The sequence below is a fragment of the Ziziphus jujuba genome, chromosome 4 (genome assembly GCF_031755915.1).
Source record: "Ziziphus jujuba cultivar Dongzao chromosome 4, ASM3175591v1".
Lineage (NCBI taxonomy): Eukaryota > Viridiplantae > Streptophyta > Magnoliopsida > Rosales > Rhamnaceae > Ziziphus > Ziziphus jujuba.
Genome location: NC_083382.1, coordinates 2,780,324 through 2,798,155, shown reverse-complemented (window position 1 = coordinate 2,798,155; position 17,832 = coordinate 2,780,324). Strand labels below are relative to the sequence as shown.

At 35.8% G+C, this 17,832-nt stretch overlaps 2 protein-coding genes across 2 annotated transcripts; one reads left to right on the top strand and one right to left on the bottom strand.

Annotated features, from left to right (window-relative positions):
- The first annotated feature begins 10,343 nt into the window (after positions 1-10,343).
- LOC107416228 (23 kDa jasmonate-induced protein) lies at positions 10,344-11,396 on the top strand. The gene is made up of 2 exons (XM_016024699.4): positions 10,344-10,899; positions 11,008-11,396. Exons 1-2 carry the CDS (start codon positions 10,459-10,461, stop codon positions 11,200-11,202), a joined length of 636 nt encoding a protein of 211 aa, XP_015880185.1. The 5' UTR covers positions 10,344-10,458; the 3' UTR covers positions 11,203-11,396.
- A 1,845-nt stretch (positions 11,397-13,241) lies between these two features.
- LOC107416209 (uncharacterized) lies at positions 13,242-15,166 on the bottom strand. The gene is made up of 3 exons (XM_016024677.4): positions 14,558-15,166; positions 14,283-14,346; positions 13,242-13,912 (listed from the first exon to the last, which is right to left on the bottom strand). Exons 1-3 carry the CDS (start codon positions 15,085-15,087, stop codon positions 13,418-13,420), a joined length of 1,089 nt encoding a protein of 362 aa, XP_015880163.2. The 5' UTR covers positions 15,088-15,166; the 3' UTR covers positions 13,242-13,417.
- Positions 15,167-17,832: the final 2,666 nt, after the last annotated feature.

Here is a 17,832-nt window from a genome sequence, read left to right as displayed (position 1 = left end):
GGTGTTGGTGGATCGTATAGTAGAGACCCAAATGGAAGATCCTAAGTTGAGGACAATTAAGGGCAAGGTACAAGAAGGTCTTGATCCGGAATTTTCCATAAGGAGGGATGGAGCCCTCGTGTATAAAGGACGACTTTGCGTTCCGGATATCCCAGGACTCAAGAAGGAGATTTTGGAGGAGGCGCATAGCTCGATGTATGCGATGCATCCGGGAAGTACCAAGATGTACCGGACGCTTGTTAAGTATTATTGGTGGATTGGTATAAAGAGAGAAGTTTAGAAGACCTGCTAAGGTCTTGCATTATGCAGTTTCGTGGTAGCTGGGATGAACAACTGCCATTGATAGAGTTTTGTCCTCCTGCCTACCGTGAAGCAAGAAGGAGAGAGTTCGAGGAACTGCGACAGAGGAACATGACAGTGATCGAGTACGAGAGGAGATTCCGAGAACTATCAGAATTCTGCATGCACCTGATTCCCGACGATCACACGAAGAAGGTGAGGTTCATAGACGGATTGAAAGAGAGCATCGGCTACACCCTTTCCGGATCAGTACATCCCACCTATCAGTCCGCCAGGGATGCAGCGCTCGAGCTAGAGAGACAGGAGGAGATACACAGACCCTCAAGGCGCAGATCTTTCGAAGGTTCGTATAGCGGAGTACCTCGACAGGGGGCAGCTAAGAAAGGCCATAGCTCAGGCTCAGACAGTGATGGGTTAAGCCCACGAGGCAGATTCCAGAGGAGAGATAGTTATCGTATGCCCCAGCCAGCTCGCCATTCGATCAGTGTGGATACAAGCTCGTATCAGCAGTCACGCATTAGTTCTCCGCGGATTTGTCCACTTTGTAGGGGGAATCATTCTGGGCAGTGTCAGATGGATGGTTTATGCTTTCGGTGTGGGCAGCCAGGCCACATAAGGAGGGATTGCCCTTATGGTAGCAGCAGTGTGCTAGAAGCAGGTCGACGGACACAGCATACGGGGATATTTCCAGGACAGAGTTCCCAGGGGAGTCAGCCAGTAGAAGTTTCTTCGGGATCAGTCCAGCCGTCTGCAGGATCGAGTCGAGGTAGAGGAAGGAGACCCCAACAGACAAGTCAAGGTCGGGTGTTTGCTATGACGCAGCAGGGAGCCAGGACTACGCCCGACGATTTCACAGATCAAGTGATGGAAGCAGACCTGATCCTGTTGGATCTATCCGGACTTGAAGTAGTGTTGGGCATGGATTAGTTGGCAAGGAACTACTTAGTCGAGGAAGCGACATGGGAGCCCGAAGCGCAGGTGCGTGATCAGAACCCTTGTTTGTTCCAGTGACGCGTGGAAATTTCGAGGACGAAATTTTTGTAAGGGGGGAAGGCTGTAACACCCCGTCCCAAATCGCACCGGAATCCGTGCACGTTGATCGAGGTTGACCGTTGACCGTTGACCGAAGAGGGTCAAAAGTTGACTTTTAGACTCGGTGGGAATTTCAAGATGACTAGGGCACCGTGGCGAAGTGCACGATGCCACGAGTTCGTAGACTGGTAGCACGTCGAAAACGGAGCTACGGTTTGAAAGTTATGGACGAAACAAGTTGCGGTCCAAACTGTCCAAGGGGTGCCGGAGTTGACTTTTTTTTTATGGGGAATTGAGCTTTGACTCATGCATGGTTGTGAAGTGCTCGTCGATACGAGTTCACAGACTAGCGGCACGCTCAAAACGGACATCCGGTTAAAAAGTTATGGACGTTTGAAGTTTACCGGATACCGTATTATTTTAATATTTTTTTTGGGTCGGTGAACAGTGAAACGCCACGTGTCAGTTTCTGATTGGTCCACGTGGCATGAACAGTGTCACGCAGGGTTTTAATTTTGAAAAACTCTCGGGGAAGAGAGAGAAAGAGAGAGAAGAGAGAGAAAGAGAGAGAGGAGAGAGAAAGAGAGAGAGAGGACCCGCCGGCCGCCGGCCATTTTCACGTTTTTCCGGCCTAGTTACTGTACACGCGCCGGCCAGCCAGATTGCCCACCTCATTTCCGGCAAAACCTCCAAATTTCACGGCGAACGGCCGCCGGACGCGCCCGGATCGGACGTCCGAAGTTTGGCGGCGATTTTTCCCCTCCACCGCCGGCCACCGCGAATCGGCACTATTCCGGCCGATGTACAGTACACGCGCCATACACCCAGCATCCTCTCCTCAAGTCCGGCCTACCCACCAAAAATCACGGCCATCGGACCACCGACGCGCCGGGATCGGAGCGTTTTCCGGCGAGGGGTCGAAAATCTTCAAACGGTGATTTCTCCGCCGTCCGACCTCCGTTTTGCTCACCGTCGGTCCCGTTGGATTGCTCTCCTCACGATCTACAAATCTGCAAAATTTCACAGCAAACGGCCACCGTCGGAAATTACTGTTCCGGCGACGGTTGCCGGTGACGTGGCGGCCGCCGGAAATCACTGTTCCGGCGAGTACCCCGAAAATTCCGGCCAGCTCCAGTCCGCAGTGTTCGACCTCCTGAACCCAAATCCGACTTCCGTTTCCACCAATTCGCGACGGTTTGGGAGAATTGCGGAGCCGAAACCCGAAAAGCTTCCCGATAAAATTCCGACCCCGTCGGGTACGATCATCGGAAATTAAGACCGGATCTGTGATTAGCATCACTCGAGCTTCGATTCGGTATATAATTCGTAAATTTTAGTTATCGTTTGGTGTTCGCTCCCCGGGTACCCATTTAGGGATTACCCGAATAAAATATTAATATTTGTGGTTTTGGTACTGTGGATGTTTTAGGTGCACGTGCAAGTAGCGGAGTCAATCCTACGGAGGATCTTGATTGAGATACGTGCACAAGGTGAGTGACCCACCTTCAAATTAATTTTGGGAATTTAATTGGTGAATATATAATGTGTGATTTAAATATTTGGAATTTAATTTCTATGTGCCAAATATTTATTTGAATTATTGTGGAATTATTTGTGAATTTATCGGATTTAAGAAAATGTGTATTTCACAAATTTATGCCGTGTGGAATTATTTTATGGTTTTGAGGATTTTGAAATTGGTGTGGTTTTAATGGTAAATTGGGCACGATTCGATTTTCAAATATTTCAAGGAAAATATTTGGTTATGTTGGTGATTTCAATTTTTATGAAATATGCCCATAAAATATTATGGGATTTGATTATGATATTTCGAGAATTTATTTATGCTTGGAAAAAATGTGGATATTTGAATTGATGGATTTGGGAGTTGGTGGATTTGAAAATCATGAAATTTATGGCATTGATTACAAAGAAATTGTGGGAAAATTCCCGGTTCAAGCGGATGGATTATGCCCGCTATGCTTATGAAAAATGTGAAATTTGTTTTATGATTTAAATTTATGGATTTTATAATTTTTAGATGCACCGTGCACGTACTGGTGTTCTGATTATGTGATATGGTATATGTGATATGGTTAGTGTGCACACGGTTGTGATTAGCGCGCAGGTGGGTGTGATTAGCGCGCAGGTGATGTGATTAGCGCGCAGGTGGGTGTGAGTAGCGCGCAGGTGATATTATGAGGGTGTCCTGTGGATGCCATCGGAGAGGGCGGCCACCCCCCTTTGGCCGGGACACCAGGTTAGCAGCGGCGCTGTGGGACGCCACGCGACCGTATGCCGGTTTCTCTCTATAACCTCCTGTCTGGCGGTACCTTGGGACGCTGGGTACTGTTGGCGCCACTGGTATATAGTGGGTGCATCAAATGATTTTCAGAACTGTGTTTTAAAAATAAAATGTTTGGAAACTGAATTGGAATTAAAAATATAATTGTTACCGCTTCTGGTATTTAATTGATGTCTTGGTTTTCGGGGCATATGGATAAAGGGTTTTTGTGAAATTGTTTTAAAAGGGGAACCTTTCCAACTGAGAGAATTGTAAGGGTTTTGAGAGAAAATATTATTATTTCCAAATAATTATTATTTATACTTATTACTGTGATAATATATGGTATAGTAGTAGGGTCGCTCACTGAGATGATTAGCATCTCACACTCTTAAATTCCGTTCCTCTAGGTACCAGGTTGTCGGTGTTCACTCGGAGCGGACTTGATCTTCCTCGCTGTTTTAGTTCGGCAGTACCCTGTTATTCTTTTATTGCAGTTGTAATATTTCTTTCACTCTTGTTGTATTTATTTTGCACTGGATTACTGTATTTATTTTTTTTAAGTACTGCAATTTGTGGAACCAATTTGTAGTTTGTGGGAGGAATAAGGGGATATTTTTGAAGTGTGTTTTCAGTGCAGGTAAATTTGTGGTAAGTAAATCCCTTAGGGGAGGTGCTGCCGGATTTTCCGTTGGAAGGTTCGGTGGTATTTCCCTGGGATCAGGGCTGTCTAGGGTTCCGGGGAAGGAATTCTGGACGGGTCCTGACATCCACAATGGTACCTTAGTCAAATCAAAAATATTGGCTATTGAAAAAGTCAACTTAAACCCATATATTATTCAATTAATCAAACTTAGTCAATTTGATCAAACTTGTTTAATCATATATATGTCAGGACCCGTCCAGAATTCCTCCTCCGGAACCCTAGACAGCCCTGATCCCAGGGAAATACCACCGAACCTTCCAACGGAAAATCCGGCAGCACCTCCCCTAAGGGATTTACTTACCACAAATTTACCTGCACTGAAAACACACTTCAAAAATATCCCCTTATACAAACTGGTTCCACAAATTTCAGCACTTCAAAACAAAAATACAGTAATCCAGTGCAAGATAAATACAACAAGAGTGAAAGAAATAGTACAACTGCAATAAAGAAGAACAGGGTACAGTACGAACTAAAACAGCGAGGAAGATCAAGTCCGCTCCGAGTGAACGCCGACAACCTGGTACCTAGAGGAACGGAATTTAAGAGTGTGAGATGCTAATCATCTCAGTGAGCGACCCTACTACTATACCATATAATATCACAGTAATAAGTATAAATAATAATTATTTAGAAATAATAATTTCTCTCAAAACCCTTACAATTCTCTCAGTTGGAAAGGTTCCCCTTTTAAAACATTTTCACAAAACCCTTTATTCATATTCCCCGAAAACCAAGACATCAAATAAATATCCGAACAGTAAAAGTAATTTTATTTTTCCAATACAGTTTCCAAACATTTTATTTTTAAAACACAGTTCCAAAAATCAGTTGATGCACCCACTATATACCAGTGGCGCCAACAGTACCCAGCGTCCCAAGGTACCGCCAGACAGGAGGTTATAGAAAGAAACCGGCATACGGTCGCGTGGCGTCCCACTGCGCCGCTGCTAACCTGGTGTCCCGGCCAAAGGGGGGTGGCCGCCCTCTCCGATGGCATCCACAGGACACCCTCATAATATCAACCGCGCGCTACTCACACCCACCTGCGCGCTAATCACAACCGTGTGCACACTAACCATATCACATATACCATATCACATAATCAGAACACCAGTACGTGCACGGTGCATCTAAAAATCATAAAATCCACAATTTAAATTATAAAACAAATTTCACATTTTTCATAAACATAGCGGGCATAATCCATCCGCTTGAACCGGGAATTTTCCCACAATTTCCTTATAATCCATACCATAAATTCCATGATTTTCAAATCCACCAACTTCCAAATCCATCAATTCAAATATCCACATTTTCCCAATAGCATAAATAATTTCTCGAAATATCATAATCAAATCTCATAATATTCCATGGGCATATTTTATAAAAATTGAAATCACCAATATAACCAAATATTTTCCTTGAAATATTTGAAAATCAAATCGTGCCCAATTTACCATTAAAACCACACCAATTTCAAAATCCTCAAAACCATAAAATAATTCCACATGGCATAAATTTGTAGAATTCGCATTTTCTTAAATCCAATAAATTCATAAATAATTCTACAATAAATCCAATAAATATTTGGCACATAGAAATTAAATTCCAAATATTTAATTCACACATAATATATTCATCAATTAAATTCCCCAAAATTAATTTGAAGGTGGGTCACTCACCTGGAGCACGCAATTAACCCATGATCCACTACGGGATCAATTCTACGACTCACCGGTGCTCCTAGAACAAAATTCACAGACAGTCAAATAAATTAATATTTTATTCGGGTAAATAATACCCGGTACCCGGAGGGTCAAAATACAAACGATAACTAAAATTTACGAATTATATACCGAATCGAAGCTCGAGTGATGCTAATCACAGATCCGGTCTTAATTTCCGATGATCGTACCCGACGGGGTCGGAATTTTATCGGGAAGCTTTTCGGGTTTCGGCTCCGCAATTCTCCCAAACCGTCGCGAATTGGTGGAAACGGAAGTCGGATTTGGATTCAGGAGGTCGAACACTGCGGACTGGAGCTGGCCGGAATTTTCGGGGTACTCGCCGGAACAGTACTTTCCGGCGGGCCGCCACGTCACCGGCAACCGTCGCCCATAACTTTTTAACCGGATGTCCGTTTTGAGCGTGCCGCTAGTCTGTGAACTCGTAACGACGAGCACTTCACAACCATGCATGAGTCAAAGCTCAATTCCCCATAAACAAAAAGTCAACTCCGGCACCCCTTGGACAGTTTGGACCGCAACTTGTTTCGTCCATAACTTTCAAACCGTAGCTCCGTTTTTGACGTGCTACCAGTCTACGAACTCGTGGCATCGTGCACTTCACCACGGTGCCCTAGTCATCTCGAAATTCCCACCGAGTCAAAAAGTCAACTTTTGACCCCTTTGGTCAACGGTCAACGGTCAACCTCGGTCAACGTGCACGGATTCCGGTGCGATTTGGGACGGGGTGTTACATATATGTTCGGTACGGGATGTTACAAAAGATGTGACACATGATTAGTGATTGACAATATATATATATATATATACATACTCTTGATTGATAGAGAACGAATCCTGTAAATCATGTCACCTCATATGGTATTCAAAAATGCAGAAAAGAATTTGGTGCCTGTACAATTTGTTGTAAATTTTTTTATCGAAGGACCATTTTAGTGAATGATTTTTGATAAATTTCATTTTACCCATTAAATATTAGATAGTTGTCAAACATATTTATCAAATTTTTTGGTATATTAAACACTTCCTTTTTATCAATATGTATTTGCTTATTTAAAATAATATTATAAATTTATAATATGATGATAGTATTTCATCACAAACAACATATATAATTTTTTCTTTTGTTCATATTTAGTATATATATATATATATATAAAATTATGGAAGTAAAAGGTATATATTTATATATTTCTCTCAATCAAATCAAGTTTGTCTCTCTCCTCCTTAGAGTAAAATTAAAAATAAATAAAAGGAATAAAAAAAAAATTATCTCTAAGAACGTTATCGAGTGAAACAGCATTTAGAAGTGAAAATTGATAAGGACGAAAGGACTTTAGAAAGATTGGGTAAATGTGGAAGTGGGAAAAAGAAAAAAAACAAATCTATATATATATATATACACACTAAAATAATACACAAGTGGAACCACAAGTTTACATAGATGAGAGAAGAAACCCATTACCCAAAAAGGTGAGAGTGGTTTTTCTACTTTTTTTTTTTTTTTTCCAAATTTCATTTACACTTTTGTTTTCAATTTTATTATTATTTTATTTAAATTTCATGTTTTTAAAAGTTATTATTAATCTCATTTTATTAGTTTTTTTATGTCTATCAAAAAAATCTCTCAATCTCTCGTTAATCAGTTCTATTAGTTAATTTTAATAATTAAAGATTAAAAAAAAATCAAAAATTAATATTTTATAATTAAATAATATTATAAATATAAAATTTTGATTTTTAACTGATATAATTAAAAAAGAATCTATAGGTCTTTTTTATAACTTTAAAAATTCAAAAGGAGATAAATAATAATATTTTAAAAAAATAGTATTTAAATGAAATAATGACAATTTTAAAAAAGTGTGAATAAAATCTTTCCTTTTTCTATTTAAAAAAAAAAAAAAACAAATTGGTGGAGATTTATTTAATATTAAAATGAGCTTCCATGTAAAGTGGTCCTCTCTCATACTATAGTGTGGAGTTTTGTTAAATCATTCATGAGCGTCCTTGCAGAATGGTCCTCTGCATATGGAGTATGTTTATGTTTTATGCATACGCTGTGAAGTCCCATATCAGTTAGAAAAGGGAACGAAGCACGCCTTATAAAGTGGTATGGATACATTTTCCGTACGACACGTTCCCATGAGAAAAAGTAAAATCGTGCAGGCTGGACCCAAAGCGGACAATATCGTGATTGGGCTTGAAAGCCCGTGCCAGTGGGACTGGCAGGTAGGGGTTGGAAGAGGATTCCCTTTAACCATTGATACGCGTTTTGACAAAACCGTGCGGATTGGATGTAAAACGGACAATATCGCATGTGGGTGGACTGGGCTGTTACATATGCAGTATGTTTTCCTCTGGTCCATTGCCTGTTTCAAACTCAAGATTTGAAACATCAGCTACAAAAGCTTCCATGCACAATAGATCCTTTGCTTACTTTTTTAGGTGCTTGTTTTTGTTTTGCTTTTCATCATTAGCCATTTCTTTTTTAATTCATTCAATCTAATGGTCAAATATAAAATCACATTATTAAATATCACATGACTTTCCAACTTAAAACTATATTTATATGAAATACACATGAGTTTAACCTCATCTTCAGACTGCTACCCTTATCTTCTTCTCGATTAAAAATTCATCCATTTTCTTTTTCACAAAACACTTTCCAAAGCTGGCTAGAACATCTAAAAAATAATAATAATAATAAAGTAGTTTACTTCAGAAAAGGATTCTTGAGCCTTTTTTTTTTTTTCCTCCCCAATTTTCCTTTTATTCGAGCAACCTAGATACAGCTCTTGCCCACACTTGAGCCACTTTCAAAGAGAAAATTTTTCTTACAAAAAAAAATTAAAAAAAAAAAATTAATAGTCATATAGATATTTTCTTAGAAAAAACCCCAATCATTTTTATTATTGATTTTAACAGTCAAGTACAATACAGCAAAAACTTGACCTTATAGAATATATTCTAACATCGAATTCTCATTTAATAACCAAAAGAAAATGAAATCATGGAAAAATCTTTTCATTTAATTTCCTACTTCTATAACGAAATAGAAACTCTTTTTATATGTTCCAATCAGCATGGACAACGACTTTGTGAAAAGAAAAAAGAAAAAAATAGAGGATTTGATAGGAAAGAAGATATGGTAGCAATCTGGTGAAGAAAATTGGAGAATTTGAGGTTAAATTTCGATGTGGTTCTCATGAGTAAAGCTTTGAGTTGGTCATGTGCAAGTTTTGTGATATTTAATGTTGTGACTTCCTTTCCAACCAACCATTATAGATTCAATGAATTAGAACAGTAATGGTTGTTATTAATAAGCAATCATAAACAAGCACTCAAAAAAAAAAAAAAAAAAAGTAGAGGATTTTTGTCTCAATTTTAGATGATGAATTGGCATTTTAAATTGACATGGTAAATTAAAATCAATTTTGAAATAGTATTGTAATATATTATGTATAAGGCTATTTACATATATTATATCAAGTTTTTTTTTTTTTTTTTTTAAAGAAAAAACTTTTTAAGACATTTTTTTTTTTTTTTTACTTTTTAATTATGCAATAGATAGTCATATTTGAGATACTTTCAACACATGACATTAAACTATTGCAAGCTTTAATACTTGGCATTAAATTATTTGGTGTGTTACCAGATCAGCCGGTACCACAGTTTCATACAAAATTTTCTCGTTCAATGCAAAGTGGTCCACTGGCATACTATATATGAACAAAAACGAAGCTACAAATTCTGTTCTTATTCGTATGATGTAATTTCTAGACTCTTTTAAGCAATATTTGTTTCTTACCCGTGCTTTTCACGTGTTATCTTCACCCGTGTTGCAATTTGGACGGTAAGAGTAGCAACAAATTTGATGAAGTTTGATATCTTGAATGGCCCAATTTATTTATTTATTTTTTTAAGAATCACATGATTGGCCCAATTAAGTTGTAGATTTTGAAGGTTTATTTCACCGGAAATGAGAGAGTTTTTGGGGATTTTGAAGTTTTATTTCGCCAATTTGGATTAAATGGTTGGTCCAGTAGCTAGTTAATGGGTTGGCTAGGCAAGCCAAAACAATAAAAACTTTAAAACACGGCTGTCACGGGACAGAATCAGAGATTATTGAATAGGAAAGGCTTACCACGTAGGATATAGACCCCGTCCCCCTTAGAAACCACGTGGCTAATTACATGTATGGATTAACTAGCTAATAATTGAAGCAGGCATGATGGGAGTGTATGTCTATAAATATGCGTTCCATAAGCAGTGCAAAATCATCCACCACCTAATAAAACTTTCTTGCTAGCCTAGCTTTCTTTCTTGCTACTTTTCAGATCAGTTAATTTGCTTTGCACTTGAAAAAAAAAAAAAAAAAGAAAAAAATGGCAGGCAATGTGTTTGGAAATCCCATTACTGATGACGATGTAAAAATACTGTATCCAGAAGTCACCGACATAACACCCAAACTCAGAGCTGATGTGGCTTTCCGTAACATCAGCACCAACGGAAGGGATCAAAATGCGAAAAACTTTGTGAAAAACCTCAAGCAAAGGTATGGCAATGGAATCTCTGCACTTTGCATGATTTTCAATGCCACCGGAGGTACCTTAACTTACTCCGGCAACAAGGACTGGCACGGCCATGTCTATGAGTCTCCATACCCCGCCAAGATTCAAAATGGGCAGTGGGGTGCTTTTCTCCATGTCCACCCTTCTTGGTTTGCTGGTTCAGAAGCCGCCGTTATCTACCGCGGCTACAACAACGATGGTACTCTATGTGACTGGATGCTCTCTTGGGGCATTCCTTACATTGGTGATAATCATGTAAGTATATAGTATTAGCCTGCTAATGTAATTTCATTATTTGTAATATGATTTTCTTTTTCTTTCTTTTTTTTCTTTTTTTTTCTAATTGTTTGTTTATTTTTATAGGCGTATACTGAAATCCGTGAAGGTCGCCATTATGAGACTGATCACTGGAACTATATCAAAGGATTGTTGGAAAGCCAATCCACCAAACATGAAGACATTTGGAATGGATGCTATTCAATTGTGACAATTGGGGAAGGCACTTCTCCTGAATACGTTGGAATAATGTCCTTGGAAGGTGTCACTACTAAAAAATAAAATGTACAATATTATTCTAACTCGCATGCATGTAATGCGAAGAATAAATAATGTCTTTTATGTAATAAGGACAAATTCCTTGCTTCCATACCCATATATGGGACTAGCTTACTTGTCCATGTGTTGTTTTTATCTCTTTTTAATGTACTTTGGTGATTGCTAAATAAAGCTTCATAAAGCAAATTACTAAGTTATATGTTTTATTTAAATTTGATGGGAGTTAATTATTAATTTTGATGTGGGAACCATAAGCTTAGTTATCTTATCTTCATTTTTTATTTTTTTAGTAAATAAAAAAAAATACCTTCTTACAGTATCATAAATATTAAACTAGAGATCTTGGACCATGCAATATAATATTGTATAACCTTTCGAGGCTATAATGGGCCTTACACCGCAAGGCAATAGCAACATAGCTTGATCATCTTATCTTTTCAGAATCTTCTATTATTATTGGTCAATGTTATACACGCACAGAAGTCCTTATAGCTCGAGGAACCTAATTGTATATATATTTTATATGTATAAGATTTCTACTATGTAGCTTATTTTGATTAAATTGAACTGTATCTTAATTTTATAAAATTAAAATATTTTAACTGATTCAAAATTACATGTGTATATATATATATATATACATGGATATATCCATTCATATACACACACATATATATATATAAAAAGTGTTTTGTTTTATAGGGTTTACAATCAGTTTAAATGATTTGTTTTATTTTAATCCGATTTGTTAATTATAATATTTTTTTATTTCTTTCCTATAATGCATTAAGTGTTTGATATTGTGAGACCGATACAAGCTTTATTATCTTGTTTTATTCTTACTGCTCCATTAAGAAATAAATATCAAGCATATAATAATTGAGAACATTCACAATATATATATATATATATATGTGTGTGTGTATGCATGTATGTATGTATAATATAATAATTGAGAATTTTTATTAAATATATAAAGTATATGTTTCACTAGTCTAAGCCCAACTGATAGGCCCAGAACTGCAAGGTGGCCCTATAAACCCAGACTTTGAAGCCCTATATCGAACTCTTTAAAATCGCACCCATTTAATCTGCAAGTGCAGCTTTTTGCACCCAAAATTTCTACTCATACCACATTTCGATATTTCCATGTTCTTGAAAACTACATTTTATATTTTTTTCTTTCTGAAGTTTTTAATCAATTTCTCTTTTCCCTTTACGGGATTTTTAAAGGTTTCATCTTTGTCAACTATATACACTCTTTGGCATCAGTTTTTAACAAAGTGGGTGCAACAGTTCTATTTCAATCTTATATGCATTTAAAACTTTTCGGTTAGGATATAATTTCCTTAACGAACTATCGCAACCACCATCAATGATAAGATAATCAACCATTCCATAGGAGACAAGGTGGCACAAGATTCCTCCATCTGCAATCTCAATAGTTGTCGGCAGCGAAAGGTAGAGAAGTTTGCTACCAGTCTTTGCTGTAAGACATCAGCGTTTATGGCAAATTGATTGTGGACTACGAAGAAGAAACCAAACCCTAAAGAAAAACTGGGCAAAAATAATAATAATAATTATAACGACAACAACAACAAAAAGGTCGAAAGGAATTGTTGATAATTGAATGAAAAATGTAATGGGGTTAGAAAATTTAGTCGTGCTAAAGGAAGAACATAAATTGAGTTGTTTTGAATTTAACCTAAAATGATTGGTCTAAACTTTAATAGTCCGCGTTTAATCCAATTCAATCCCCCCATTTCAATCATGGATGTCAAAACTTTTTTTTTTTTTTTTTGGGTTAAATATGAAAACTTTGTTTTAGTCAAAGAAATTTGTGTCGATTTTGTGGATACTGTATTATTTATTTCACAACTATACAGTAAATATAAAATAATATATAACCCAAACCTACTATGATTCTTTTGATCGATATGCAATTAAATAGTATATTTTAATTCACGGTGAAGATGAATATGACAGATAGTCTGCTGTTAAAATATAAATTGAAAAATGATAAAATTGGTTATTATGGTGCTTAAAACATACTCTTTTTTATATTTGATAGTCAAAGTAACAAATAAGCTTGGTACAATAATTTTTCCACACAGAAAGACTGTAAAAAGAAGTGCCAATTATATATTATTTATGTTATAAAGGATAGTGGTCCACTAGGGACTCAGAGGGGCACATATTATTTGTTTGATACAGAAATTTAGGCAATTATTCTGGCCAACTCTTTCCCATCAGGCATAGTAGCTACATAGAAGATATGGTCTTTATTAGGCAGAGGATTATTGCCTGCTGAGCCGAAAATTGCATCAAAAACAGCGCCAGCAATTTCCCCAACAATGTAACCTCCCACAAAGCCAGCCACAAATCCTACCCCAGTAACGAACAGGCTTGTTGCCTCTGCAATTTCTAATGTTACTATAGCAGCTGTGACAATGTCTTCCAACAATGCCCCTCCTTTTTTAGCTATTTCCACGATTGCATCACGTGTCGCGGTTCTGATCGGGTGGTCAGATGTGTACACATCCCATGTTATGGACGCTGCATTTTTTAGAAGCATTGCTTTGCCAAAAACATCCTTAATAGATATATGTTTCACTTCATTGCTGCTAAAACTACCTGGCAATGCAATAGCCTTTAGTACTTTATGACTCAGTACTTTTCCCCGACCTGAAGCCTCTATTATTGCATCATACACCTGCATACATATATATATATATATATATATATATAGTTTATATGTACATATATATAGTGGTGGAGGATTAGTTTGGATAATTCATAATGAATTGATGAATTGCATATATGTATATATGTGTGAAAATCCAACTAGGCTGATTTCCAGTTTGCTGATTAATTATGAGATAGGTTCTAGATATATACACAGATTTCGTGTTGGGAAAACTATCTTCCAAGTTATAATCAAACATATTGTCAATTGAGGCGTTACTCATACAAGATTTTTCCATGTCACCGTTTCCTTCCCTCATTATAATACATATATATTTATATAAGCAGTTAATTTGTATGCTTAGTTTTACACAAAATGGAATTCATTAATTAGTTACCAGTAGCTTTTGTTCATCTGTCAGCTTGTCAAATGGTCCAGAAAATCCAAGAATTGTCTGATACCTGCATCCACATGTATATAAAATATCAAATTACATTAACCACATATATCAATGCTACAAGTGGGAAAGCAAAATATAAAATTTCTCTTTGTGAATAGAAGTTTCTCCTGAATTGATCCTACGACGAATAATAGGACAACAGCAGAAGGTGCTTTATTAGCGGCAATAAAAAAATTATCTAGGATTTTCGGATAAGAGAAAAAAGTCAGTACTTTTTGACAAAGGTGGGGAAGTCGATGCCGCTGCTCCTGAGACGTCTAGAGAAGTCTTCAGAAGCACGAGTGTTTTGGGTCATCTTGGTGTAGTTGATAACAGCCTCGTTGTAATGCTTAATTTGGTCGTTGAGAGCAGCAACATCGGCATGATTGGAAGTGTCCAAATCATCCAATTCCTTGATAAGGTTTTGGAGATGGGAGGTGAGTTTGTCAAGGTAGTCCCTCCGGAGAGTGTAGTTGTTGAAGATCTGCAATGCATTGTTGAGGCATGTCTCTGTATAAGAATGGATGAGAACAGCTATCGGACCGCGAACGTCGTCGCTCTTATACTTCCTCACCGTTTCACCACTCTGATCCAGAAGGTTCCCGACGGACTGAAGGTTGTTGTTGCAGATTCTAAGGTAAACCACTTCCTCAGTTGTTGACGCGAAGTTTAGGTCCCCTAAGTTTTTACGTTCAATGCCGTGTATCATATCGGCAAGTGTTCGGAGCTTCGCATCATTGAGGAAAATAATGTCAGAAGCCATAAATTAAAATATTGAGAGTGAGATAGTGAGAGAGAGATGGATAAAGATGGATAGAACTAGGGGTTACTATAACCAATATTGATTGATTTGGTTTGGTTTTGATGGTTATAGCCGGGCAATATTTAAAGATGAGTAATATGCATAGGACAAAGAGGCACAAAATTCAGTAGAGCTTAAACAAAGTGTATGTACGTCAGCTTTGTAAATGTCAAGCTAGCTCAAATATATAATGTTTTGCATTCACCAAAAAAAAAAAAATATATATATATATATAATGTATTGCAATGTCAAATATCAACTACATTAAAATTAGATGTGCCTAAATGGAAAATACTAAAATAATATAAACACTCGACGTGGCATATATGTGACGTTGGCATATATGACGTCACATCTTGAGCGCGCTCTAACATATTAGGTTGACTTTCACATTTTGGTTTGAATTTGTAAATTTTGGAGATTTATTTATGACCCCTCCCCAAAATGAACCTAAATATGCTTGTTTTCAAACGTTATATGCTTAAGCTATAAGAAAGACAAGAATGGAGCAAATGAACTTTAAAATGGATCACACATGTTGATTCTACAAAATATACAAAGAACTTAAGAGAAAAGAGATATGTAATTGCACTTTGATTAGAAAGAATGTATAAGTATTAACGGATTTAATATGGTAAAGGATTATTGAATACAATCATCCACAATTGTCAGATCATATTAATTATGCAGATTTTAAATTATTGATTATTGTTCTTCATAATCTCTCTTCCTAAGATCCTCTATATTAGGACTATAAGTATAATAGTACAATTTAGATATTATAAAGAACTTACAACATCTTCAATAGTAAATATGGATTATTGTCTATATGTCATAGATTTTAATATTATTTAAATATATGTGGTATTGATTTACAGTCAATTTTAAAATTATTTTTCAATTATAATGTGCATAAAATTATTTATGAATATTAATTAATTACATATGTTTTATTTATTTATTTTTTTTGAAACCATTGACTTAAAAAAAAAAATTTCTCTTTACAATGTTTAATAGAGTCTTCAAAAGTAGAGTTTTTTTTTTTTTTTCCTATCTATTTTTTTTTCCTTGCCATATTAGCTTGATAAGGTGTTTAGATAGATTTATTGAAGATTTTTTTATTTAGTGACTATTTATTTTTCTAAAGTAACTAAAAAAAATCTAATAATAAACAAAGTCATTCGAAATGCTCTTATGAAGAAGGACTTATGAGAAACTATTATCAACAAAGACACCCTGTCTCATCTAAGTAGCTAGCTAGGCAAAGCAAATAAAAATTCCAAAATTAATAAAATACCAAGAATAAAACCATTCTCAAATTAAATATGAAAATAAATTAATTGAAATCAATATAATTGACTTTTTTATTCCTACATAATTAGAGATAGAAGAATCAAATAATAATAATTTTCTACTGAATTAATTTTTGTTTACAAGTCTCGTGAACTCTGATTTTTTTTCACGAAAACAATAAAGGGAGCAAGGCTCACAAACCCGTAGAGCTTATAAACTATTTTTAAAACAAAAACTACATCTATCTCTCTCTCTCTCTTTTTTTTTTTTTTCAAAATAAAACAAAAATTATGTCAGTGTTTAAACAACTCAGGTCAGGAGCTAGCTGCCCACCTCATACGAAAGAATAGGTAAAAGGTCTTTCATGTGCTCTTTTTTTTTTTTTTTTTCATTTTTATATTAGCTTGATAGGATATTTAAACAGATTTATTAAAGATTTTTTTTTAAATAACTGTTTATTTTTTGATGTAATTAAAAAAAATCTAATAATAGACAAAATCATTTGAAATGTTTTTATGAAGATGACTCATGAGAAACGATCAACTACAGCCATCAAATAACAAAAATTATACATATCTGCCTACCCAAAAACTAATATAGAAATTATTATCAACAAAGACGCCCTGTCTCACCTAAGTAGCTAGCTAGCAACGCAAATAAAAATTTCAAAATTAATAAAATACCAAGAATAAAACCATTCTCAAATTAAATATGAAAATAAATTAATTGCAATCACTATAATTGACTTTTTCATTCCTACATAATTATAGAGAGAAAATCAAACAATATTAATTTGCTTTGTAAAATGCTGAGCTACTGAATTAATTTTTGTTTACAAGTCTCGGGAACTCTAATTTGTTTCACAAAAACATAAAGGGAGCTAGACCCACAAAACCCGTAGAGCTTATCAACTATTTTGAAAACAAAAACTACATATATCTCTCCCTTTTTTTTTAAAATAAAACAAAACTTATGTCAGGTTTAAACAACTCGAGAGCTAGCTGTCGACCTCAAACTAAAGGATACGTGGAGAGTCTTCTTTACAGTGCGTGTATATATATATTTTTTTTCCTTACCATATTAGTTTGATAGATATTTAAACAGATTTATTGAAGAGTTTTTTTTTTTTTTTAATAACTCTCTAGTTTTTTTTTATATGATTAAAAAAATTTTAGCAATAGATAAAGTCATTTGAGATATTCTTATGAAGGACGACTGCATGTGAGAGTCGTCAAATAACAAAAATTATACATATTTGCCTACCCAAAAACTAATATAGAAATCATTATCAACAAGGATGCCCAATTAGCTAGCTAGGCAAAGCAGATAAAATTACCAAAATTAGTAAAATACCAAGAATAAAACCATTCTCAAATTAAATATGAAAATAAATTAATTGCAATCAATATAATT